Source organism: Lepeophtheirus salmonis, chromosome 13 (assembly GCF_016086655.4).
Source record: "Lepeophtheirus salmonis chromosome 13, UVic_Lsal_1.4, whole genome shotgun sequence".
Taxonomy (NCBI): domain Eukaryota; kingdom Metazoa; phylum Arthropoda; class Copepoda; order Siphonostomatoida; family Caligidae; genus Lepeophtheirus; species Lepeophtheirus salmonis.
This window is the reverse complement of record NC_052143.2, coordinates 30,696,294-30,722,304: the sequence shown is the minus strand read 5'-3', so window position 1 is coordinate 30,722,304 and position 26,011 is coordinate 30,696,294. Positions and strand designations below refer to the sequence as shown.

Below are 26,011 nucleotides of genomic sequence, written 5' to 3'. Positions count from 1 at the left end.
TTCCTGTTCAGACCTGCAAATTAGTTAAATCTTTCTATGAACTACAACCCGCCCCTTTTTCTTTATTTGAATTTGTCTGAATTACGTCGTCTAATTTTGTGACATTCATTTTGTAATGAGTTCAAATAAGCCATATAACACTGGTCAACAAAATTTAATTTTTTTTTTCTTGCATAGACTTTGACAACGTATTCTTATAGAGCTCAGGCTGCTGATTCCAAATATATGCTTAGATTTGCCCCATCATATCAAGTTTTTGATATCTAATATTTGTGGATGTTTACATAAAAAAGTCTATAATGATACCACGTGTACCTGTTATTTATGTATCTTTCTCTCTCTTTGACTCGAGTACTTAACGTGTTTTAATATATATCTCGATGTGTACCAGCTCTTCCTTTAGCGATCAATATATCCTTTATTTAATCCAATCTATACCAGTGTAACTTTCATTGGATATTATTTCTTGTATTCCTCTCATTTGGATTTAGTAAACGTTGGAGATTATATATTAAATATATTTTAAATCACCATTATAGCTGTTTACGAAATCCGAACACATCTGTATAAGTGTATAAGCTAGCCATGTCTGCATCCTCACGGAGAAGAAAGTGCTGTAGCGACCCAGATATATTCTGCTATATCTGTGGATGCTTCACTTTATCACCTCAAAGACGGAACATAACTCACTTCTTTAAGAGTGTGTACCTTTCTTATTTTAAAGTACCGCTTGGAGACCAAAACAAAAAATGGGCGCCTCACATAGTATGCACGACTTGTCTTGAAACTCTGAGATCTTGGTCTCCAGGAAAAAATGCTAAGCTCAAATTTGGAGAAAACCAACAAAACACCTAGATGATTGCTACTTCTGCCTTGTAAATGTTAAAGGATTCAATAAAAAGAACAAGCAATACATGGCATACCCTAGCATCTCCTCTGCAATACGGCCAGTTCCTCATTCGGACGAAATAACTGTTCCTGTTTTCACCAAGTTAGCAGATATTAATGATGAAGCACATACTTCAGTCGATGATGATGATGAAGAAGATACAGATGCAAATTACATATCATTGGGTTCCTTGTTTCTTCAACCTTTTCTGTATAGTCAACCTGAATTGAATGACCTGACCTCTTGTGGCTATGGGATTATCATTCAAGTGAGTGGAGACTCTTTATTGATAGCTCAAATAGAAGTTTAACGGGTGTTTTACTTCACAATGGTAACATATATGGATGTATCCCCATTGGACACTCAGTCAGAGGAGTATGGAAACATCAAAATAGTACTTGAACAATTGAAATACCTCGATCCCCAGTGGTTAATCTGTGCGGATTTAAAAATGGCGAACTTCCTTTTGGGTCAACAAGGAGGTTTCAAAAAAATACCCTGGTTTCCTTTGCTACTGGGACAGAAGAGCTGACAAGGATCACTGGATTAGAATGGAATGACCATCAAGGCACACGTTGGTACCTGGAGAGAAGAATGTCATTAATGAGCCACTAGTTGATCGAAAAAAAATCATCCTTTCACCATTGCACATCAAACTCGGTATTATGAAGCAGTTTGTAAAAGCTCTTGATCACAATGGTGATTTTTTTCACTACATATGTTCAACCTTTCCGAGTCTTAGTGATGCGAAGAAAAAGGCAGGGATATTAGACGGACCCCAGATCAGAACATTAATCAGGGAAATACATAACATTGAGAGGATGAACGCTGTCGAATCTCGAGCGTGGACTGCATTTAATAATGTGGTGCAGGGTTTTTTTTTGGGAACAAGAAAAACGACAATTACCAAGAGATTGTGGATGAACTTCTCCTGAGTCTACGAGAGCTCGGGTGCAGAATGAGCATCAAACTGCACTACTTACATGGTCACCTGGACACGTTTCCAGACAACCTCGGAGATGTTAGTGACGAACAAGTTGAGAGGTTCCACCAAGACATTAAAGTCATGGAAGACAGATATGAGGTTGTTGGGACTTGCATATGATGGCTGATTACTGCTGGAGTTTGATGAGGGATAATTCAGATGCTCTACATAAGAGGGCATCATCAAAAAGGAAGTTTACCACAAAAATGAACTAATATGTTTGTCTAGAAGCAAAGATACACTGTTCATGCATCAAATAGTTTGATATAGCATTCTATGTTTATAGTAATATTGAATTTTGCCAAATATGTGTTAGTACTTTCATGTTTTGTATTTTTTTTAGTTTTGTATGTTTAAACAAAATTAAATTGTTGTGTCTTGTATTGAAAAATTAAATAAAACCTTTCAATTAACTTATTGTTCAAAACCTCATTTGATAACCAACAACTAGTGACACATTGAAATCAGCAGCCAATATACAAATAAAATCACAAAAAACAAAAATAATGTATTATTTTTCTCTCGTAAATTAAGGATTTTTGGTATGCGTTGTAGTTTTTTTTCATCACCCCGTTATTCAAAAAAATGATGTTATATGCAAAAACTAATGACAGATTTGGAATCAATAGCCAAAATGGAGTTAGATTCACTTTAAAAACCCCATGCAAGAAATATTGTGTTGGCCAGTGTAATTATACATAGGTAAGGTATTGGTGGAATCGGCATTATTGAGCCGAATCTGACTCTTCAAAAAGAGTGATTATTTAAGATTTTGACGCATCGGTACACCCCTAATTATAACTTTTCAACAAATCCGAAGGGTTACTCTCCGTCTTTTATGAGCAAACACAAAGGTTTAATTTGGTTTCGTTTATATCAAAAATAGCGTGTATGGTGTGGAAAAGGAAGTTCCCTCCTCAAGAATTACATAATAATGACAACAGCTAAGGAAAAGAAAGTTATCCCTTCAGGTCGCCAACTCAAAAAAAACCAAAAAAAAACCCGGTTGCAAGCTAAAAAATAAACAAATTTTAAAGACTACTAATCATTATTGTACTTACATATGTCATATTACAGTGGGGTTCGCAGGGGTGGGCTGAAGCCCCCACAAAAATCTTTTTTTTTTCTTTTTACTATTAATTTTTTCCAAAAAAATATAATTTTTGGTGAATAGCTTTCGATTTTTGAATTTTTTTTCTAAGAGTTTAATTTAGGATATTTTTTCCATATTTTGTTTTAAAAATCCAAAGATATTCAAATAAAATTTCAAAAGTCTAAAGCTATTCACAAAAAAGTTATTTTTTAGAATTTTTGTAGTAAAAAACAAGAATGATTGAGCTTTTTCGAAAAAAAATTCCAAATACCCGTAGCTATTCACAGAAAAAGTAATTTCTTCTAAAAAAAATATTTTGACAATAATTTTTTTTTAAATTGGGGTAGGGCATCAGCCCCTCCAGCCCAATCCCTGTGGAAGACCCTTCTTCTATATTAATAAAGTATGGTGTGTCTGTTTGTCGACGTTCAATATATCGCAGGAAGTCCTAATATTACTGCTATTACATAATAATTGTGTAATGAACCGATTCATTACACAATTATTATATAAGTATTGAGTAGCTACGTATGATTTTTTTTTATGAAAAACGGAGAGCAACAATGAGAATTTGTTGGGGAGCTATCTTTTATATTAATAAAACAAATCGATATTATTAAAGCAATATTGTCTGTTCGTCAGTGCTTAATAACGAAAGCATTGTCGGTACTGCAACTAGTAGTATTATAAAGAAGAATAAACAATACGAAGCAAGGGATCTAAATATATCAAAAAAAAAATTCGCTGACTGAGTTTTTAATTTTAATAAAATTATGTTAAGTGATGGCAAAATAATCAATTATTCAAATGATATAAGTTATAGCAAAAAAAAAATGAAAAAATGACTATATAGTATTGATGTCCAAATAATATATAAACAAATAGAGTTAAATATACAATTAAAAATGCTTATAAAAAACTCAAAAATGCAGAAAATGGCCAAAAATGCTAATGTTGTTCATTTTGACAATGGGGATATTAGCAGAGATCAAGGCCCTTACTAAGTCAGTATTGAAGAATCCATAGCTGTCATCGTTGGTGAGGATGACGTTGAGCACCTTCTGTGTAGCCTTGTCTTTCTTGTTGTAGAAATCTACATTCTTTTTGTGCCTGCCCACTGTCCCTCCTGTTCTTGGACACACTTCCTGTTGGCGCTAATGTTGCAAGGCTTGGATACCAAAAAGTTTGCTTCATACACATAAGTTCAAATGTTGGTGCCACTGAGTTTCTTAATGAGCATCTTAGGCATGCTCAATTAAAAAAGGTGGTCTTTAACTTTGAATGTATGTAAATTTTATTGAAGATAAATTCTACTGGATGCCAGTTTATATTTATAGAGAAAAAACGGATTGTAAAAAATCTAAATAGTTTTGGTGGCAAGATGGATATAATATATTTTTGGATATCCTAGTACTTTATAATTCATGGTGCCAATGGATTCATCCCTTCCTTTTCTTCCTCCAATACTCTCACTTTACTATAATAACTGAATATTTTTTAATCTAATAATGGCGGAAAAAAATCCAAGTAAAGGTTGAAAAAGAGCTCAACATAAAAATAAAGCTTATTTGAATAATTTGGATATCACTAATTATTAAAAAAATATTATTCCTCCGAAAATTAGTTTGTTTTATATAAATTTTCGAAAAAAAGTTGACAAATCACGATTTTTTTCACTATAATCTATAAACTAAATTATACAATTTTTTGTGGCTTTTGGAAGTTCATTAAATGGCCTCTTGCAAATGTCCTGTACCTCCTTTACATATTGTGTAGGTATGTAACATAGAAACGCATACTCAAAAATACATAAACATTTTAAATGAACAAAATTTATTTTCCCTTTTTGTAATGGCTAATCAAAACTTTGATGAAAAACTATATGAATGTCCATTTATAGTTTCATAACTCATAATTTCAAATGATTCTATGTGGGACAATAATTGGTCTATTTTCAAGGCATAACTTTCCCCCTGCTTGCCTGACTTGACTACTTGAAATATATTGAGAATTTTTTTAGAGGGATATATGCCATTTACCACATTATTTTCTCTACCATGTTCGCAAACATTGTATTTTGAATGAGCAATAGTAATTATCTCTCCTTGTACATAAAAGGACATAAAATCGTTATAACGTTTTTAGTTGTGGTTGATCAGATATAGAGTGAATAGTGAGTGCTTCAGCATATTAAATGAGTGTTCTTCACTCTTTTTAGAGTTCATTTATGAATCCATGTTTTCATTTATCTACAAAGGCTAAAGGACATGATTCTTATTTGATTGGCTTATTGCAAAGGAAAGATTGTTAAAAGTATGCCCATAATTCATTTTAGTATTTATGAATGTAACTCAACATTGAATTCACTTTTTGTTCTTTTTTACGTATAAAAATGCCCAGAGTTGTAAGTTCTAGGCACTTTTAATATATATAAAGCAACACAAAAATGACATGGTAACCCTGACAATTTGAGAGGAGATCATCTCAGCTGCATTGACATTTCGTTAGAGAAGGTACAATCAGCTGTGAGCTGAAATAGATATGCATAAATCCTACTTTATGTCAGGAAGAGCATAGACCTTCGGTGTCAATGTTCAATTACAATCACACCCCATATCTCGTTGATAGTGATGTCCAAATAATGCATAAAAATGGGAGGGAAAAAACCCCCAAAAATGCAAATAAATAAGCAGAAAAAGGCCCAAAATGCAAATAAATCTAGTAAAAAAAGGATTTATTTTGGTTTCAAATATTTCCCTTAATTACAATTATTTATTCCTGAAAGCCATTATTCCTCAGGAGGTCCTCCGTTAGCCCGTTCCTTTTATTGGTGAGAAGGTCCTTGAAAATGCTAAAGTATATTTCACAGTCCACTAATCTCATGGGAGGGCATTTGAAACTCGCTATGGTGTCGGGATTTGACTTCCCGCCAGACAAATTCTCACAAGAGAGCACTAAATCAATGTTACTCATGTATTCTAAGGCTGGGTTGTTCTCGATAATCTCTTCCAGCTTGTGGGCAAACTCGTGGAGGGTCAGCCTCAAACAGACCTTCTTAATGAGGGACAAGATACAATCTTTCCTCGAGCTGAGTGATGCTCTCCTTTTGGACCTAGAAGTTTGATGTTATTAATGCAAGGTCTTGGGCAAGCGAGGCAAATGGATTGTAAAAACCTCAATATCTTTGGGGGCAAGATTGATACGATAAGCGAGGGTGGAGGTTTTTTTTTTAACAACGAGTGTGTCTACGCTCATCGAGTCCTTTTTAAAAAGAAAAGAAAAAGAGAGTTCAAATGTTGTTTTTTCTTGTTGGTCATCTGAACAGGATTTTTATTTTTCAATCCTGCTCTCAAAAATGGGTCTTAATTTAATGTCTTAATTATACTTTTTATTTCATTTAACAAAAGAGTAATTGTTTATAAAATGTATATTTTAGCATTTTTGTACTTAGCACGGCGTTATCTCACCAAGACCATAATTCTCAAGTCTATATTTGTTATCAACTCTATGTTTTTCTTCTTCTTTTTTACTAATGAATGTTCTGAACGTTGATTGGTTGAATTAGAATCAGCTACTTTTAAGCTGTGTACAATTACTGTATAATAATTCCATTGTTTGAAAGAATTGGCTATTGACAAATAAATTGTTTTGGGCTTTTTTTTTTAATGAAAGGTTGTATGATATAAAAACCCTAACCTCGTGTTAGACGTTTTCTCCTCAAGAATGAAACAATAATAATGACAGTCGGAGCAAAAAAAAAAAAAAAAAAAAAAAAGTTCAAACTCACACGCTTAAAAATGTAAATAGGATTTACAATATTTACATGACTGGATTTTTTTTTCAACATACCGAACGGTCATATTATTTATAACTCTACAGAGAGAGGAGCCAAATCTTACAGTAACTTGATTAAACTACAAAAAACCTGGTTTTTATGGAATCAAGAAAAAACAACTCAAAACCAATGTGAGATATGTTTAATTGCTATATTTAGCTTTATTTATTATTCAATATGTCCTCCTTTCCAAGAAATGACAGCCTCGACACACTGGCGAACAGATTGCCAGCTCTTGACGATGAAGACAGTGCCTATGGTGTATCACACTACCATAATGGAAAATCAGATCAAGTTCAAATTTGATTGAGAGGTAGGGCAGATATTCTTCTCAAGACGCCCCAAACTGCATATCCAGGGGGTGGAGGTCAGGGCTGGAGGAGAGCCATATTGAGGGACGCAAAAAGTCAGCCATATTGTTGTTTCAGAAGTTTTATTTCTTCTTTGCTGTACGGGGCGGTAATTGAATTCCTTACGTTGTAGGCAGTCGAATGGAGATGCTAACGACCTCTGCAACCTTCTCGGCACTGTTACTGGGGTGTAGGAGATCGCATATGCATTGCCTTTTTTGTTGTTACTCCGATATTTTTACACCTAGAGAATTGGGAAGAAACAAAAACTAGTCTTTTTTTTCTGGAGCCGTCGTTTGGCTGTGTAATGAAATATCGTAATTCAAAATATTCTGTATTTAATTTTTATTAAATGTTATTACATTTTTTGTGTCCCCACTCTGACATGTTACCTAAATAGAATATTCTTTGGTTGGTGTGATAAATTTATCAACCTTATAGTATATTCTTCACCATAAATATAACTTGTATGTCATATATATTTATTTACTAATAGTCTCACGTTTTATCTGTGTGTGTATTTTTACTGTATAAAATAACATCATCCATCGTAATTTGCCGCAATTTTTATCTTTTTTTTTTTAAAGCTCCAAAATATGTATTTATCTGTACGTTTTTTTCATATACATATAAGTTAGGCCGGTTTGATTTTCAACTTTTTTTCGAATTTCGATTACGAGTCGTGCAGAAAAATTATCTATGCAAAATTGTATTGCCTTACGAGGCCATCTTTAGGTCGCACATCTCGACCAAATTATGAAAAATAGAAAAAAACTCTTTACTTCATGAATATGGATACTAAAAATACATTTTTAGTTATTTTGCATAAAACAGATTCGGTATACATTTTTCTAACCTATAAAAAGTGTTTAAAAAGTTTTTTTAACAATTGTCTTATTGTGCAAAAAAAAAAAAAAAAAAAAAGAAGGAAAATTTGATGATCCGCGTACAGAACACATCATTTTTGTACATTTTCTGTTAGGAAGATAAATTATTTCTTACGTTATTCTTTCTTCTTGCTCCATAGGTTAGCTTTAGAAAAAAATTTAATAAATATGTATTATGGGTTAAAATAATGTCCATCATCATTAACTTATACAAAATAAGGATTTATGTAGTATTTTAATCATTATTGACAAAGTAACGAACTTCTGTTCCCATTCAAAATTTGAACTACATGTACCGGCCTAAAGATAATACCTTATAGCAATGAAATTTTGCATAGGTTACTTCCTCATCATATCACAACTTTTCCGAACTACCCGTAATCGAAATTCGAAAAAAGTTAAAAATTAAACCCCTCTAATATACATACATCTATTCCATATATTATGTGATGATATATGACGCTGTTTGCAAAACTGAATATTTCATTTCTTTATTATTTATGTTTCAGGCAATTTCTTTTTAGCATATTTGCATAATTTGCTAATAAAAAAAGATATATACATATTACACCAGATCAAGACATAATTCATAAATATATACAATGTTGGTGGGTATCAGTTCAGCTCAGATTTCTTCAAGGAGCTATGAAAGCAGATACAACCATGACGATGACAGAACTCACAGAAAGGTCAGTGATTATTGAATAACCGTTGTTGGCCTTTTAAGATTTTTATTGATAGCCAGAGCCGTCACTAGGATTTTTTTTCCAGCTGTTGATTTTTTTTTTTCATGATAATCTATTATCTTATTTTTAGAAGTACACTTTTTTATTGGTATGGTTAAGTCTACTTCGTCCATATTTCAGTAAATGAATTTTTATTACTATTTTGTAGAATTGACTTTTTTATTCAATAAGTCATTTATTTTTCTGCGAAAAAACCATTTTATAAGTGAAATATCATTTTTTGAAGGTGCCAGGTAATTTTCCTTAAACAATTTTACCTCAAAGATATTTCTCATTTTAATATAAAAATTAGCGATGTGACGATTCCAAAAAAAAAAAAAAGTCCAAATAAAGATTCCGATTCGATCCTAGTAAAAATTCCTAATGCCGATTCTTTAATATTTTAATTAAAAAATACCATTTTGTTATAAATTTCTAAGAATTACAATTGATAAAATATCTCTTTCCTTTATTGAATGTAAATAATGTTTTCATTAAATACAAGAAGGCTGCCCGACGAGTTTGTCCCATGGCGAATTGTCCCAGGGCGAGTAATCTCACTCCAAACATTCCCAAAGCAAATTTTAGAAAGGCGAGATTTCCTAGATATCTTTACAAAACTTATTTCCTTAAAATAACAGTATATGCAGCAACCGCTTTTATTTATAACACTTTAGTTCACGTATAATATGTGTTTAATTTGTTTCGTCTCAGCTTTCGAGCATTTTTTATCATAAATTATTTTATTACACTATTTCTAAAAATTATGAGACTCAAGTAAACATTCAAATGTTCGTTTTTGTATATTTTGACGGATATATTCAAGCATTTTTTTTTTCATAACTTAGAAAAGTAATAAATAATAATACATTATAATTGGAATCGCAAATTAAACATTAATTTCCCCATTCTGATTCCAGAGAAAATACTCCATTCTCCTATTCCCGACTCAAATTAATCGTCCATTCACTACAATAAATAAATGAAGTTTATACGATGTAATTGTTTATTTTGGTTGAAATAAAAATATTCGATATTTATTACTATAAAATACAATAATGTTTGTCTTCTGTTGGAATAATGATGGAATTTGCTCTTGCCTCATATTATGCTTGTTCGTCAATCCAGAATTCGTTTTTAGTATGAATAATCCATCATTTCTAAAGATTATTACTAATGAAGTTGGATTAGCAATTCTTCGGTTCGAATCGACGACTTATTTATTTAGTTTTGTTTTTCTTAATATAATAATTTTAATTAACTATTTTGTCTCTGCTTCGAATTCATTACATAATGAAATTTTTGGTTTATGCAGGGAATTTGGGGGATGTTTCCATCAATTTTCCACCAAAAAACAACCATTTAATGGGTTTTATAGGAATACACACTACATATTTTTATTAAAAAATAAGAAGGGAACATCAATTTTAGCCAAAAATAATAAAAAACTACATATAGTTCTCATTTATATATTAAGGCAAATATTCTTGAGATAAAATCTCTTCCTGGCAAAATGTCTTGAGGCAAAATTATTTAAGAATGTTTTGAGAACAGCATAAATTTTTTTTCAAAATCATTACATTAAAAATTAATAAAAATCCAACTTTCATCCCTAGTTTTCCAACTTTAATAACGAATAAACACATCCCACTTTCATTATCATCGTAATCTCATTTCATAACAACACATTGTATCTTTTTCTATAAATGAAGATAATAAATATTTTCATTTATTACTTTTTGTAAAGAGTTATTTCTTCATTTTGATTGATAAACATTAGCCAATAAACCCCCCATTTTCCCCCATACTTATTTGTTAAACAAAAAAAGCTGCCATTATTTTTTCAATAAGATTTTCTTAGTTAAAAATCACTCATATTTTATGTGACGTGGCAATGCATTGTAGAAGGAAATATACACAAATCCCACCCCGTATTTAGCACATAAAAAGTTACTTTATACTTGTATGTTCTGTCTGAAAGAATGAGATAATAATGATAGTAGATTTGTAAAATAAAAAAACCTGTTCAGATTCGTAACAAGAAAAATCAACTCCCACTTTCATTGACATATTTTATAGACCTTTGATTATATGGAGCGACGTAGCTCAGTGGACAAGGCACTCGGAAGAAATTATTCACTTGAACTCAATGTACAAAGATTTGATTCCCGTTCACTGATGGAGAAACAATTATAGATAATACTCTTAAGAATTAATTTTATATAATTGTAGTATTATCTTAGTTTTTCTACCTCATTTGGAGCGTTCATGCTTGAGCCTTTGCTAACAGATTTCTAGTATTTTATGCATAATCAAAGAGCCTTAATTCTCAGCGATTATAATTACATATAAATTAATAATATTTTCCAGCTAAAAAGGTGGATTACCACATCTATCATCGTTTTTTTTTTAGTTGGTAAACTGAAGAGTGAATTTTCTTTTTCTAAGATTTGTCATTATTACTTAATTTCTTAGGAATGAACTTCTATTTTTGTGTACTCTTAAAAGACGGAGAGTAACCCTCATGATTGTTTGCGGAGATACAATTCTTAGTCCTTATTGGACTCAAAATAGAATTGAGAATCTTAAGCAGAGTAATTCTTGCAAAGTGGAAATTTGGCCCAAAATTGACTTGACTGTGGTATAATCCCCCTTGAATCTTGCAACAAGGGATAAATACTTTTTCACCTAAATTACCAAAATCCTGTCTTGCATTTATACAAACGTTTGGACATATAATCAATGGAGGTGAGAATGACAAGATCTCACCAACTTCAAATGTGCTCCAACTACTAATGCGGACGTTCAACAGCTTTTTAGTATGTTTAAAACTACCAATAGTAATCGAATGCAAAAATTAATGGTAGAAAATCTTTCTAATATCTTGATTTGTCGATATAATATAGCAAAACTTATGAATAAAATATAAGTAAAATAAAACAAATCTAATAACTTTAAGTAATTCTTATAAAACTTTATATATCTAGAAATAAAAATTGCTAAATTTTGATATTTTTGGTTCTCATTCTTCAAAATTTTAGTGCTCTTTTTTTGCTCATTTTGGCGAGAAAATAATCCCCTCAACAATCTTAATTGTAGTGATTATTAAGTAAAAGCAAACCGTGCAGATCATATCCTGAGGTCAGATTTCCCCCCCCCACTTTGTTTGACCCAGTTTTTAGCCTCCCAGCTCAGTGCCCATCAAACCTTTGGACTTATTTGTGTAGGGCGAAGTTGAGCGACTAACTAAATAATCATCCTGCAACACAAAATCTGAGCCGATGTCCAGGATTCAGGAGGAATTCCGGAATCTGCCAAAGGAGATTATTATCAAGACTTGCTTCCGATTCTGGGGTTGAGTAGAGGGTGTTATTGACGCCAAAAACGGTTATAATTATTTTTTATTAACCTTTCACTTAGCATTGGTTATTATTAAAATCAGATGATTAGTTAAGCAAAAATTCAATTTAAAAAAAAAAAAAAAACGTGTTGGTTGTTAAATAAAAGTTGCGCTCTATATACCAGGTATGTGCCTATAAAATGAGACTTTTTTAAATTTTTGAACTTTATTCGGAAAAAATGGTTACAAATGTAATTTTCAAAGTAGGCGTCTTCGCTAGCCTCATATTTCCCCCATCTTTCAGGGAATTTGTGGATGCCTTTCCAAAAAATTGGTTTGTTTTTGTCTGCAAACCAGCCATTTATCCCTTTTTTGGCTTCAACGTGAGAATCGAAGGGCAAATCATTGAGTGCGTGACCCATCGATGCAAACAAGTGATAATCGGAAGGCGCCAGGTCTTATGAGTAAGTTGAATGAGCAAGAGTTTTCCAGTTGTACGATTCAACAAGCTGGCGGGTGGCTATAGAGCGATGCGGTGGTACGTTGTCATCAAAGAAAATTACCTTGTGTTGCATGTTTTCATATTTTAAGCGTTTCTGGCGTATAGTATGTTTCAAATCGGCCAATTCTTGTTGGTAGTGATCACTATTAACGGTTTGGCCATCATCTTCATCGATCAATGCATGTAATTCGGCGTCTTCAAACTTTTTCGTTGGCCGGCTGTGCTCTTTATTTCTCCCGTCAGAATTACCACATCAGGGTTACCATGTTGATTTTCTGGTTCTTATCTTTTTAACATACTAAAAAGATTAGCGATAAGCATCACTGGCAATATAGTTATGATATTAATTACTTATTAGATCATGGGATGTTCCCTTTAAAAGAACATTCCTTGGCTGTGTTTTAAAAAAAATATATATAATGTGACAATATTTATAATTTTATTATGTCACTTAGTTATTGTTTTATCTATATTGTTGCTATGGTGTTTATAAATACAAAATGAATTTTCACATTAAATGTCTTTTTATATATAAATAGACAATTTAATAAGTTAACCAAATTGCTTTTACTAATTTAGCAATAACATATATTGACTTAGATATTGATGATCAAAGTAGGTTGAATGAATTTAAATATGTGGCCCATCAACACAAAAGCAAGATAGAATGATATTTCTCAAAATTGAGTGTGGATTACTTTTGTATTCTTCGACAAATTATCCTCAATTTCTATCATTAAAATATTCATATTAACCCTTTGGAAGAACCTGTAAATTATACTTCAAATTGGCAAAAATTGATCGTTACAATAAAAGAAAAATACATTTTATTTGAAAGGCTATATCGGGGCTAATGTAAGTGTTATACATCGAGTAAAACGTCTTAAACTATAGTTAAAACTCTTGAGTATCTTAACTCGAATACAAAGCCTGTAATTGACTCAAATATGTCCATGAAATTTTTACTTGGATGTTTATGCTGAGGATTTCTTGGATTTTCTATATGATTAAATCAAATTTACAGCTACTGGTATATGATATTAAGTTAAGTAAAAAGTTATGAGCGTTTTTCGCTAGATGTTTTTCGTGAGCCATATCTCAAAGCTTAAAGTATGCTTAAAGTTTAAGTGTACACTTAAAAAAAAGTTTATATACAGTTTTGTGTCTGGTAAAGCCAGCTTCGTGTTACAGCCTTCCAAAATGTAAGTAAAAAAAGAGAAATTTATGTATCATTACGAACAAAGTGAAAAGGCGGAGCTTTTTTTGGACCTAATACAGTATCGAATGCAACAGCAAAGCGGTGGTTCCATCGATTCCGTTTTGGTAATATAGACGCCGAAAATGTCGATCAAACAATGAGAATCCTCGAGCACTTATTCCATTGCCAAGGAACAGGAAGATTAGCCAGAAAAACGTTTGGAACCATCTTAATCGTATAATCCAAACTATGTTAACTTTATTGTGCCAATGTGATGTCCTGCTCCCTCCTTGGCGTAGCAACGCCGGGTAACCCTTTGCTGGTGTAGTATAAAATATAGTCAATTTCCAGCTCCATTGTTATTATACTAGCAAGAGAGTTAGAACTATCAGGATCTTTCTCACCGACAACGAAACATTCATATTATAATTATTAGTTTAATAGAAGAATTCTATATGTAGGATTGTTTTATCATTTATTTTGACAATTGTCAATGTGATGTCTCACTCACTCCTTGGCCGAGCAAGCCCGGGTCACCCTTTGTTAGTAGTATATAATAAATGATTAATTCCCAAGTACATAGATATAAAAAAAAACATTTCTTAATATTTTTTAGTGTAATTATGCACCTTGCTACAAAAAATATGTATGCATTTGTAACACTTGTGAAAGGAATTTATCTTTGATAAGCTAGGAAAATATGTCGAAATATAAAACTAGATTGTGTGTTTTTTTTTGTTTTTTTTTGAGAAGTGAAACAAAGCATTAAGGTAATTCATCATTCAACAGTTTAAATTGACTATACTATGTACAACGAGCGTGTATGTACACCCACCCTCAATTTAAACTGAATTCTAAATATAATATTCCATTTAATATTATAAAATATAAATCATTAAATGGTGTTTTAAAGAAACATAAATAAAGATTTTAGTTTAAAATTAATTTCCCTTGTTATGAACTCTGAATCATTGTTATAACCACTTATAGAAACTTATATCAAAACAAATCTTTGTACTTACTAATATAATACTTTTATAACTTAATATACTTAACAAAAAAAATACAAAAACTATTCAAATTAATAAAAGAGACAACCAAATCCGTAGTTCCTTTCTTATATTTCTTATATCGATAACTAATTTTATCTAGCCTTTCAAAATATTTTGACAGATTTGGGAGATCATTCTGACTGTAATTCAATAAGATTCGTGAGTTTGGTCTGAAATTTGGTGCTTGGAATCTTTTCATTTTCCATTTTTGCCAAATGATATAATTTTAAAGCTGTATAGCATTTTGAAATAAATTTGATTAGTGTGAATATATGGTTTGATTCAGGAGATGAATCAAAAATCAATAGCTATTTATAAAAAATTACTTTTGTATGGAAATTTTTTTCGCATATTAAAGTTTGTGGTCTGCTGCATCAATTTGGCCCAATTTTTCTAGGAAAAATAAAATCCTTAATTTGGGGGAAGAGGGGTTAAAGTTTTTCCCGCCCAGCCCCTGCGGATGCCCCTCATAAGATATGAACAGAAAAGTGTGAACGAGTTTAAGCCTATATAATGATAATTAAATATTCCATAGATGGATAATGTATTAATGATGTTAATTATTAACTTTTTAAATAAAAATTTCTAATTAATATATTTGTGATGGGAGATAAAGTAGAAAGACCAAACGTCGAAAGTACAAAATGCAGAACAGTTATCTAAAAATTAAACTTGAAATCTCTTTTGGGTATAATCCATAATAATAGATCCAATGCCAACTTCTTGTTTGTCAACCTCAATGAATGTTGATCATGAACTCAGCAGTCTAAAGTCTGTTGTCCAGAAGGTTTTTGGATCCTCCTCGATTTTCTTGGGCTTTCGTTCCTGGTCTCAAATTGCCCATGGATAGAGACTTGTTCTTCTAGGATATAATCAAAATATGTGTTGATTTTTTTACTTCCTTTGTCCGATCGAATAAGGGAGTTTTTAGAAAAAACCCGCAAATATACATTAATTGATTGTAATTTCATCATACTCTCAAATCTCTTTGTTTTTTGATTTTTCTTTGATCTATAAGTTTTCCTTTGTTTCTTCATAAAAAATGTCTATTCGACGTTTTCTACGTTCAATGTTTTGTCTTAGTTTCAATTGATACTGTATAAAGGTATAAATTGTACACTATATCGTGTATTCTTCTTTAAAATAAAATTCGTCAAAAATGATATTTCACTGAGATATAATAATTATATAGAAGGTGTTTAACAACCAAAACGATTTAAAAAAAAAAGAAGGATTTTGTCGTTAATTAACCATCTGAGTTTAATGAAACCAATTCCAAATGAAAACTGAATAAGAAAAATAAAATAATTATTGCTCAATACATACGCCTTTGGTGTCAGTAACGGCCTCAACTTGACCTCAGAAATGGGGGCAGGTTTAGATGACTCCCTATATATATTACAGATTTTCTCCTGGATCCTGAACATCAGCTCGTATTTTGTGTAGCAAGAGGATCTATTGCTGTGGTAATTACTCAACTATATTCACACAAAGAAGTTCATGGGATTGAGTTCTAGTTAAGGCCAAACACTGGGTCCAACAAAGTGAGAAAAAAGAAGAGATCTGACCTCATCCTGTATCTGCACGCATACGCAGACTCTTACAGTTTCATCCTGATTCTCCAGATATAGTACTTATACGGATTTAAGAAGTTTGCAATCGCAACATTATATTGTCCGGCGCAGATTACAACAAAGACACCCCAACTTTTCCACAATTGTCGAATATATACTTTGTTGATCCATGCAATGTTCTTAAACTGATTCCAAGTACTTTGGGCTATTTGCTAAAACAACCTCCATCCTGGACATGCGCTCAAAGTTTGTTGTTAAACAACGGCTGCACACTATTGTACATTGTTTTCTTCTCTGAACATACTATAACTGGAGAAATTATTAGCAGAGAGGACTGCTCACCCCCCTGTGATAACGGCACTGTATATATTATACATTCATACCTAAATATCAAAAAAAGCTTAGGTCAAAGTTAAATTACGCCTCATTTAGTTTTTATTACATATCACTACTATTATAAAACGCATTTTTTTAAATGATTATTCACTGGTTGATTTAATTATATTTTGGTGGCCTCATTTCATTTAATACAAAAACACTTACATTATTTTCTTGATAAAAATTACCATCATTGCTAAAATGAAACAAACAATATTTAATATATTAAACCAGTGTAGTACAAATAAAATACTTAAAGAATATTCTTTGGTGTAGCTCCAAAGTCGTGAACAACAAATTATATCTATTGACAATTTCAAAAGATTTCAACCTTCTGGTGAACGGTTTAGTGATAATGTATCCGACTATTCTTCCGATAACTGAAACAGATACAATTTTGCTCACTGATACGGGTATTTAGTTAATTGGTAGTTTAATAGTAAAATCAAGGCTAATATTAGAGTGAAGAAGTCCTGGGTTAAGGATAAACAAACAAAATAAAAAGATTATTTCCCTATTTAAAAAAATCTTTTGTAGAAAATAAAACATCTTTTTTTTCTTTTAAAAAAATATTTTTTTATAATTTATCGAATATTGGGTGCTTTTGTTTTCTTTAATACACTGTGTCTATATATCATTTAATAACTTTTTCAAGAAGTAAATCTGTTTCAATCAATGTATTTTTTAAGTGTTAACTTTTTGGCCTTTTAATAAAAATGTTTGCAAATTTGTATCCAAGAAGAACAGATACTTTATGTATTGAGTAAATACGTGTGAGTGTGCTCATGAAAAACGAGAAGTGATTTCGAGGATTTGTTGGGGAGTTATCATTCCCGTTGAGAAAGGTTAAAGTGATTTTAGTGAAAAAGAAAAAAACAATTAAATAATAAATTATTAATGTAAATTGCATATTTTGCATGTAATATATTTTTAACGATGTATGTATTTATTGTAATGATATATGCACTTGAAACATACCTCTTAAAAAATAGGGATTTATTAAAATCTTAATTAGTATAACCTTTTCTGATAAATAATTAATTTGTTTGTAAACTGTACATACTTTTATTTAAGTATTTAAATGGATCTTTGTTTTATTTTGGCTATCATTGAAAGTATATTGATATCTATTTCGAAAGGTCGAAGAAAAGTGAGATTGAAAATAAATGGGGATTTTTTTATTAAATATAAAAATTTCTCAGCCTCAACAGGGACTCGAACCTTTGACAGTTAGTTTAAAAGTTGAAGTACGGTAATGTTTATATTAATCTCTCCCTTAGAGTTCTATCCGTTGGGACTAACTATTTCAATTCTGTAAATTGTGCGTAATTCACATAGCACACGGAATTGATTTAGAGGAATTCTAAATTTATTGAGACCCAATGTTTAGATACTTATGATTACATTGCTTGATAGTACCCTCCTCTAATTCATGATTAAGGGAAGGACCTCCAAACCTTTGGGATTAAAATCGAGCGTTAAATCTTTGATAAAAATTTCCTTGAACTCAATATCATTATAGTGATACCTCTTTTCATTTTCATATTTTTTTAAAGACCGGCCATCTGATCGTGTCTTTTTATTCTTGCACTTTGGTTTCGAGGAAATACTTGTAGAATGTGGCTAAGGGTTTTCATTATTATCAGCACTTATTTCCTGTGGGGAGGGTTGTAAAACGTGCTTTCTTTGTTTTAATATCCATAGAACCTGACATAATCTGTAACATACCTTTAAACTGAAAATTGGACATTCTGAAATTACGGTTGGACAAGAATGCAAAGTTGTTTGAGCCTTCATTGCAACTCTGAAGTCCCACGGTAACTACTTTTTTATATAAAAGGTTACAGTACAGAGTTGCACACACAAGAATGGAAAAATAAGAAACTGCGTCGAAAGCCTTTTGGAAGTACAGTGTTTCGTCTTGACAAGGTTTATAGACACAAACTAAATTAATTAGAGGAATCCAGGACGACCGAGTGAAACAAGGAGAAGGCGTTGAGGAATTTGACTACTTATGGATTTATAGGAACACGTATATTATATTTAAAATTTAATTTAATTTTTCTAATTATTTTTCCAAAAAAATTTAATTTAATTTTTGCTATTATTTTTTCCAAAAAAAGTTAATTTTTTAGAATATTAAAGAATTGACATAGGGAATTTTTATAGAATCGCATCGGAATCAGGTTTTTTTTTGGAATCGTCCCATGACAAGTAAAAACTATCAGTTTCCTTTCAAAAGAAAAATCGAAAAAACTAATTATAGAATCATGATTCATGCTTAAAATACTGCTAGAATTGAATATTGTAATTAAAAAGAGTAAAGTAAAATTAGGATTAATTGAGTTATTAAAGTAAATAATATTAATAATTCTGTCAATATCTTTTCACATTCACTATAATAATATCCATCCACATTCTTTCATCTACAATTTAATATCTTTCATTCTAATTGAATTAAATTAAAATCACTGTTAAATTAAGCTATTATTTAATATTGAATACAAAGATAATAAAATGTCACGATTGAATTCATATTTGACTCCAATCAATCAATCACTGTATAATGACACAATCAAGCTTTTAGTCATTTTTTGTTTACTAGTATTTCTACTTCAGGGATGTCGCTCGTAATTCAAGGGCAATCTGTAGTAACAATAACAATTAAATATCAGTAATGGATTATTATTATACAGCTATAGAAAATATGATCTGCACAGGGGCGTCCACAGGGGAGGGGCTGTAGGGCCTCCTTCTCCAAATTAAGGAATTTTTCCTTTTTACTAGAAAGTTTAATATTCGAAATTTAATTCAATTACTCAAATTTTTGTACAATTTTTTTAAATTATTTATGAAGAGCTGTTGATTTAAAAACTTTTCTCCAAAAAAGTTTAATATTTTACATATAAAAAAAAATATTTTGAAAATTTTAAATTGTGGAATTTATTTTTCAAAAAATTCAAGAACTTGTGAACAGCTCTTGGTTTTTGAAATTTTTTGTGAATAACTGTGGATTATTGAAATTTTTCTGAAAAAAATTTAATATTTGAAAAACAAAAAATTGAATTTTTTTCCCTAAAAATGTAAGTTACAGCTTTTTACTCAAAAAAATTCAAAAATCAATTTTTGCTCTTTAATATAAAATATAATATTTGAATTTGTTTTTTTCAATTTTTTTCTCAAAAAGTTTTATATTTGAAATTGAACTTTTCAAATTTTCTATAAAAAAATTTAATTTTGTGAGTACAGCTGCGAATTTTAACATTTTTTCTAAAAATTAAATTTTTCAAATTTTTTCCACAGATTTTTAGAATTTTTGTTTTAACAGTTTTAATTTTTCAAATTTTCTGGAAAAAAACAATCCCAAAACAAAAAAAATCCTGGAAAAAAAAAACAATCCCAAAAACAAGTTTTCCTCAAAATAAATATAATCTTGCAGGTGCAGGCGCCACTATCATTTAGGAATGACGACTGTCGTTCTGTCCAGTACACTCTCACTTTGGTCTAGTTCAGTCCTGCTAATCAGTCCTAAAAACTTGGTAATAAAGTTCGGTTCTGGAGGACTCCACTCAAATTTAATTACTTTTTTTTTATATCCGTTCTAGTACTGACACTCCAAAAGATTTATAGGACTGACCCTAAGAATGGACTGGATTGGACCAAATAAATAAAGATTGACACAACAACACTTATAAGTCTAGTGATGAAAATTGTGTGTATAACGGGTATGTTTAAAACAAAAAAGGAAACCAAACATCAACTTGGTAACCCTGACAATTTGAATAATGATTTGGAGAAGAGAAAGAATAACGCTCATGACGTTTCATTAGATGAGCTACTATCAGCTGTAACAACTAAAGCAAGGAGGGTTAAGTTTATGCTCACGACTATCTAGTCAATTTTTACATTCCTAAATCCTTAATAATCTTTGAGAAACACTCTTCAGGTTGCAACTACAAAAAGTCCTGTGCTTTTTATTGTCATATTTTTTACAATTCTAACAAGGAGTATAAATAATTTTATTACACTTAAGTTTATCACATGTATAATATAGAGACTTATTATCTACGGACAAATATATAATAAAATATTTTATAACTCTCTGCATGTTATCAAGTCTAAGACTCCATTTTGATGTAATATAAACCCCCCACTTCAATGCAGATATTGCGACATGCAAGCTAAGAATTTAATTGGCAAAAATTATACTTATTCGATTGATTATTTATTCTACATACACAACTGTCAGTTACATACTCCACAATTATGTGCAATATTGTTTCATTTGAAGAAAAAAAAGTGCAGCAAGGAGACATAATTAAAAATATACGAAAGTATTTATTACAATGACTCCACTAACAATGAATGAAAGTTTTACTAACATGTAAACAGCCCTGATGATAACCGTTCAAAAGTGTTAGTCGATCATAAAAATCGTACATGTAGGTCTTCAAAATACACTTTTTTATGATTCATCAATAATTATCATTCATTTAGAATAAATTATCACAGATCCCTATTTTTCTAAGTTGCCCTTCAAGGTAATTATAATACCTTATATCAACTCTAACCTCCTTCAAACTAAAAGGATGTTGCATTAAGCGAATTTCATTATGTGTCCATGATATCAGGGGCGTCTGCAGGGGAGGGCTGGAGGGGATGTAGCCCAACTTAAATTATGGAATTTTTGATTCTTACTAGAAAATCTTCCAAAGAATTTTATATTTGACAATTTATTTTAATTTATCAAATTTTTTTAAAGAAATTTTATTGCCTCTGAATACCTAACAAATTTTGAAATTTTTCTACGAAAAATTTAATGTTTTAAAATTTTTTCAAAAAATTATATATTTTAATTTTAAAAATTTTTCTAACAAATTCAATTTTTTGTGAACAGCTCCAGATTTAATTTTTTTAGAGTAACTATAGATTTTGAATTTTTCTCCAAAAATTTTATTTCTATTTTTTTTCTTCAAAATTTAATTATAACATTTTTTTCCAAAAAATTTAATTTGTTGAGAATAGCTATGAATTTTTGAAATTATTTCGGAAGAAGTCTAATTTTTTGAGAATAGCTATGAATTTTTGAAATTATTTCCTAAAAATTCGAATTTTTTTGTGAATAGTTGTTGATTTTTAAATAAAAATTCAAAAAAAATTTAGTTTTTGTATATTTTTTTCATAGAAATTTAATTTTTAATATTATTTTAAGAAATTGTAATTTTTGGATTCTTTTTTCGAAAAAAATAGCGGGAAGTACTTTTTATAAAATTTAAAAAAATGAATGTTGAAAACTATCCTATCCGGAAGCCTTACAGATTATTTGATTTTTAAGAGGAAGGATCCTGAGGGGAATAGAGTTGTGTTTTTAAGATGGATACAATCATGGAAGAATTTAAAAATATAGCCAGTGACTCTTTAGAATTTAAACCAATGTCTGGACCACCTATGAAAATTGAGTTGGATCACTCTCAACATATTAAAGCCCATAAAACATTGACGGCACGTCCGATAAACATACAATAACAAGATAGAGCAAATGCACTTATCGATAAATTAATTAAAGATGATATTATTGAACGAGTCTCTAACCCGACTGAATGGATATGTCCTGCATTTTTCTTCAACAAAGAAGAAGGGGAGGAAGTACGATTAGTAGTTGATTACACACGTCTTAACAAATATAACAAACGTCCAATACATCCATTTCCAACAAGTGAAGATATAATGCGGAGTATCAAGCCTGATTCGAAATTTTTTGCTAAAATGGATTATGTTTGCGGCTATTTCCAAATCCCCTTAGAGGAGGAGAGCAAGAATCTCACTACATTTCTTTTACCAGATGGTAAATTTCGATTTACACGCGCACCTATGGGCTTAAATGCCAGTTTGGATAAATGGTGTTCTCATTCTGATCCTATAATTGGAAAGGTATGGGATGCTAAAAAGATAGTTGACGATATATTTATTGAAGCACCTGACGAAGAAACTCTATTTCAAAGGACATGTCAAACTTTAATAGAATGTAGAAAGAAAAATATTAAAATTTCTATAAAAAAAATTGTTTATAGACCATGTGTTAACTTTGCTGGTTATTCCGTTTCTGGTGAAGGTGTAAAAGCAAATGAAGGCAAGCTCGAGGCTATACGTAAATTCCCAATACCAAAAATATGTCAAGTTTAAGATCTTTTATGGGGCTTATCAATCAACTCGGACACTTCGTACCGGATTTGGCCCACATGACTACAAATTTAAGATCATTGCTGAAGAAAGATTGTAAATTTTTATGGCTAGAAGACCACACAAAGTCTTTTGAACAAGTAAAAAAAGCCTTGCTTAGTTCAAGGGTAATTGCCAGTTATTTTAATCCCGAGTTGTCTACTCAATTGTTAACAGATGCTTCACGTTTGAATGGAATAGGATTTGCTCTAGTACAACGAGATAACGACAACTGCTTAAAACTAATTCAATGTGGATCAAGAAGCTTAACTTCAACGGAATCCAGATATTCTACAGTGGAACTTGAGTGTTTGGCGGTGCAATGGGCAGTTGCTCGTTGTAAGTATTACTGATACGGTTCACCTAAATTTCTTATTCTTAGTGATCATCGTCCACTTGTTGGTTTGTTCAAAAAAGCAATTATGGATATCCCAAATAAACGCCTTTCAGGTAGAAATTAACTGATTACAACTTCGTATGGGAATGGGTTCCAGGTAAATCTCATGAGATAGTGGGCGCTTTGTCAAGAGCTCCGGTATTTGACCCACCTGAGGAGTCGGATGAAGAATTTGAGGATAACACAGTGTTATGTAACAAAATTTGTACATATCCTAGTGTGCAACAATTGATCGACGCAGTAGTAAACGACAGTGAATATCAAATGATATTACAGGCATTCAGGTCGGGAACAGAAATGAAGAAATTTCCATTCAACCACCCAGCAAAACAACTATCGTCAATCTGGGATCAATTATCTCTATTTGATGATGATGAATAGCCACTCCTCATTTATGACAACAATCGTATTATTGTTCCTTCGGCCGAGCGGGAAAGAATCTTACAATTACTTCATATACCTCATGCAGGCATTGTGAAAACAAGAAAGACGGCGCAACAACTCTACTTTTGGCCAAATATCAACAATGATTTCAAAAACATGATAGAGAAATGTGATTCCTGTCAGAAGTTTTTACCAAGTAAGCCAGATGAACCAATCATTAATTCAGAGGCCGAATATGCAATGTCACATGTGGCTTCCGATCTCTTTGAGTATAGGGGTGTTCACTATCTTCTAATGGTTGATAGATTCAGTGGTTTTCCTTTTGTAGACAAATTAAATTCGTTGTCTACAGATGCTGTTACAAAAATTCTATTGTCATGGTTTTATTGGTTTGGATTCCCAAAATATATTCGTACTGATGGAGGACCACAGTATAGAAATGAATTTGATAAATTCTGTGAAAAATATATTATTATCCATGAGATAAGTTCACCGCATAATCCTCAAAGTAATGGTTTAGAAGAGCAAGCAGTAAAGTCAGTTAAGTCAATCATCAAGAAAACAAATAAGACTAATATAGAAACATAACTATTTGCTTGGAGAAATACACCCAGGGCAGATGGATTTAGTCCGGCACAAATGATGTTCAGCAGAAGACAACGTGGTTATTTGCCAACACTACCTAATGCTTATGAAAAAATCGATTCAAATGATGTTTATGAGAACGAAGAAAACAATAACTACCGAGTATTCAAACGGTGATCCACCAGAGTTCAAGATTGGGAACAATGTATTGGTACAAAACCCTATTTCCAAAACTTGGGACACTGAAGCCGTGATCAAAGACATTCGAGATCATGGGAGATCATATATATTGATTAAGAACAATCGTGAATTGATTCGAAATAGGAAGTTCCTAAGGCTAAACAAATCAGGGATATTGTCTGAGAATCTCAAATCTGGAGAAGAAAACATGGAACATAGAATGTTGAGGAGGAGTGACCGGAATAGAAAGAAAACTGTTAAATTTAATATTGATTTCTACATTGTGTATATATATGTTTTTTGAAAATGATTTAATGTCATTTAAAACCTTATGTATATTCCCTTAAAATCTTAGAGGGCATGAGGAGTTGCGAGTTTATTTATGTATATTAAGTTGCGTTACATTTTATGCAAAGTCATTTCGTATATATTATCTTGTATATAATATAATAAAGAAGTAACTCAATAGGTGAAGAAGTGAAGAATTATTCCTAAGTGCAAGAATCTAATCACTGCAATTAATTACATATCAGAGTGAGTAACTTTGTGTGAGTGTTCTCATGAAAAAAACGGAGGGTAACACCAAAATTTCGTTGAGATGTTATCTTCTATATTATTAAAAAAAAAATTGTATGTTTGTCGAAGCCTAATAACTATGAGCAATGCCGAGTACTACCAATAGTATATTATCTACTATGATATTATATAGGTATGTTACAAAATCTTTCTCTAGATTAGTTCTAATTTTTTTTCTCCCCAGGAATTCAGTTGCTCGAACAGCTTATGGATAAGAAGTTTCGTAATGCATAGAACACCATACATATATGCATCTTTTAAATAATAAATCAAATGACTTTCTATAATGAAGTTACTAAAAATTTACCCGAATAATGTTTTAGAGGGTTGAAACTATATTGTCATTGGTAAAATTTAAGAAAAAGTGGCAATGTACAGCTTCATTTAATTACTTAAAATAACCTTCGAATTGGCTTCAACGTTTGGCCCAAAAATTACCCTTCTAATTAATAGAAATTTTTTATTTTAAAGTCAAAGAAGCTGGAACACTTTTCTATCCATTATTGAAAAAAATATACAAATGGATGGACGTAATCCGTTTTTTATGAGATATAACAATTTTTAATTGCTAATAAATAGAGGATGTAATGTTCACTGCAGATTTGCGTGGCTTTTTGGGGCAAAAAATGACCTATCCAGTTGACCAGTAATTTTTTTTAAATGAGTGATCATTTTTCTTTTTATTAATGAAGAATATTTGATGGAAGGAATCAGTTTTTATGAGATGAAGAAGTAAATGGACACTAATAAATAATAGGACTATTATTTTCTCTTCAATTTGTATTTAACGTTTTGGGCCAAAAATGACCTTCTTCATTATAAGAGATTTTTTTTAAATTGTGAGGAAGCTGGAACATTTTTC

General features: G+C 31.0%; 1 protein-coding gene across 2 annotated transcripts in view; it reads left to right on the top strand.

Annotated features, from left to right (window-relative positions):
- The window catches only part of LOC121128507 (uncharacterized), a 127,029-nt gene that overhangs the window by 20,750 nt on the left and 80,268 nt on the right, over nucleotides 1-26,011 (top strand). For both annotated transcript variants that reach the window (XM_071892817.1, XM_040724089.2), the window contains one exon: nucleotides 8,549-8,728. In XM_071892817.1, the coding sequence (XP_071748918.1) occupies nucleotides 8,642-8,728 (87 nt within the window). In that variant the 5' untranslated portion in view covers nucleotides 8,549-8,641. The remainder of the gene's footprint in view (nucleotides 1-8,548; nucleotides 8,729-26,011) is intronic.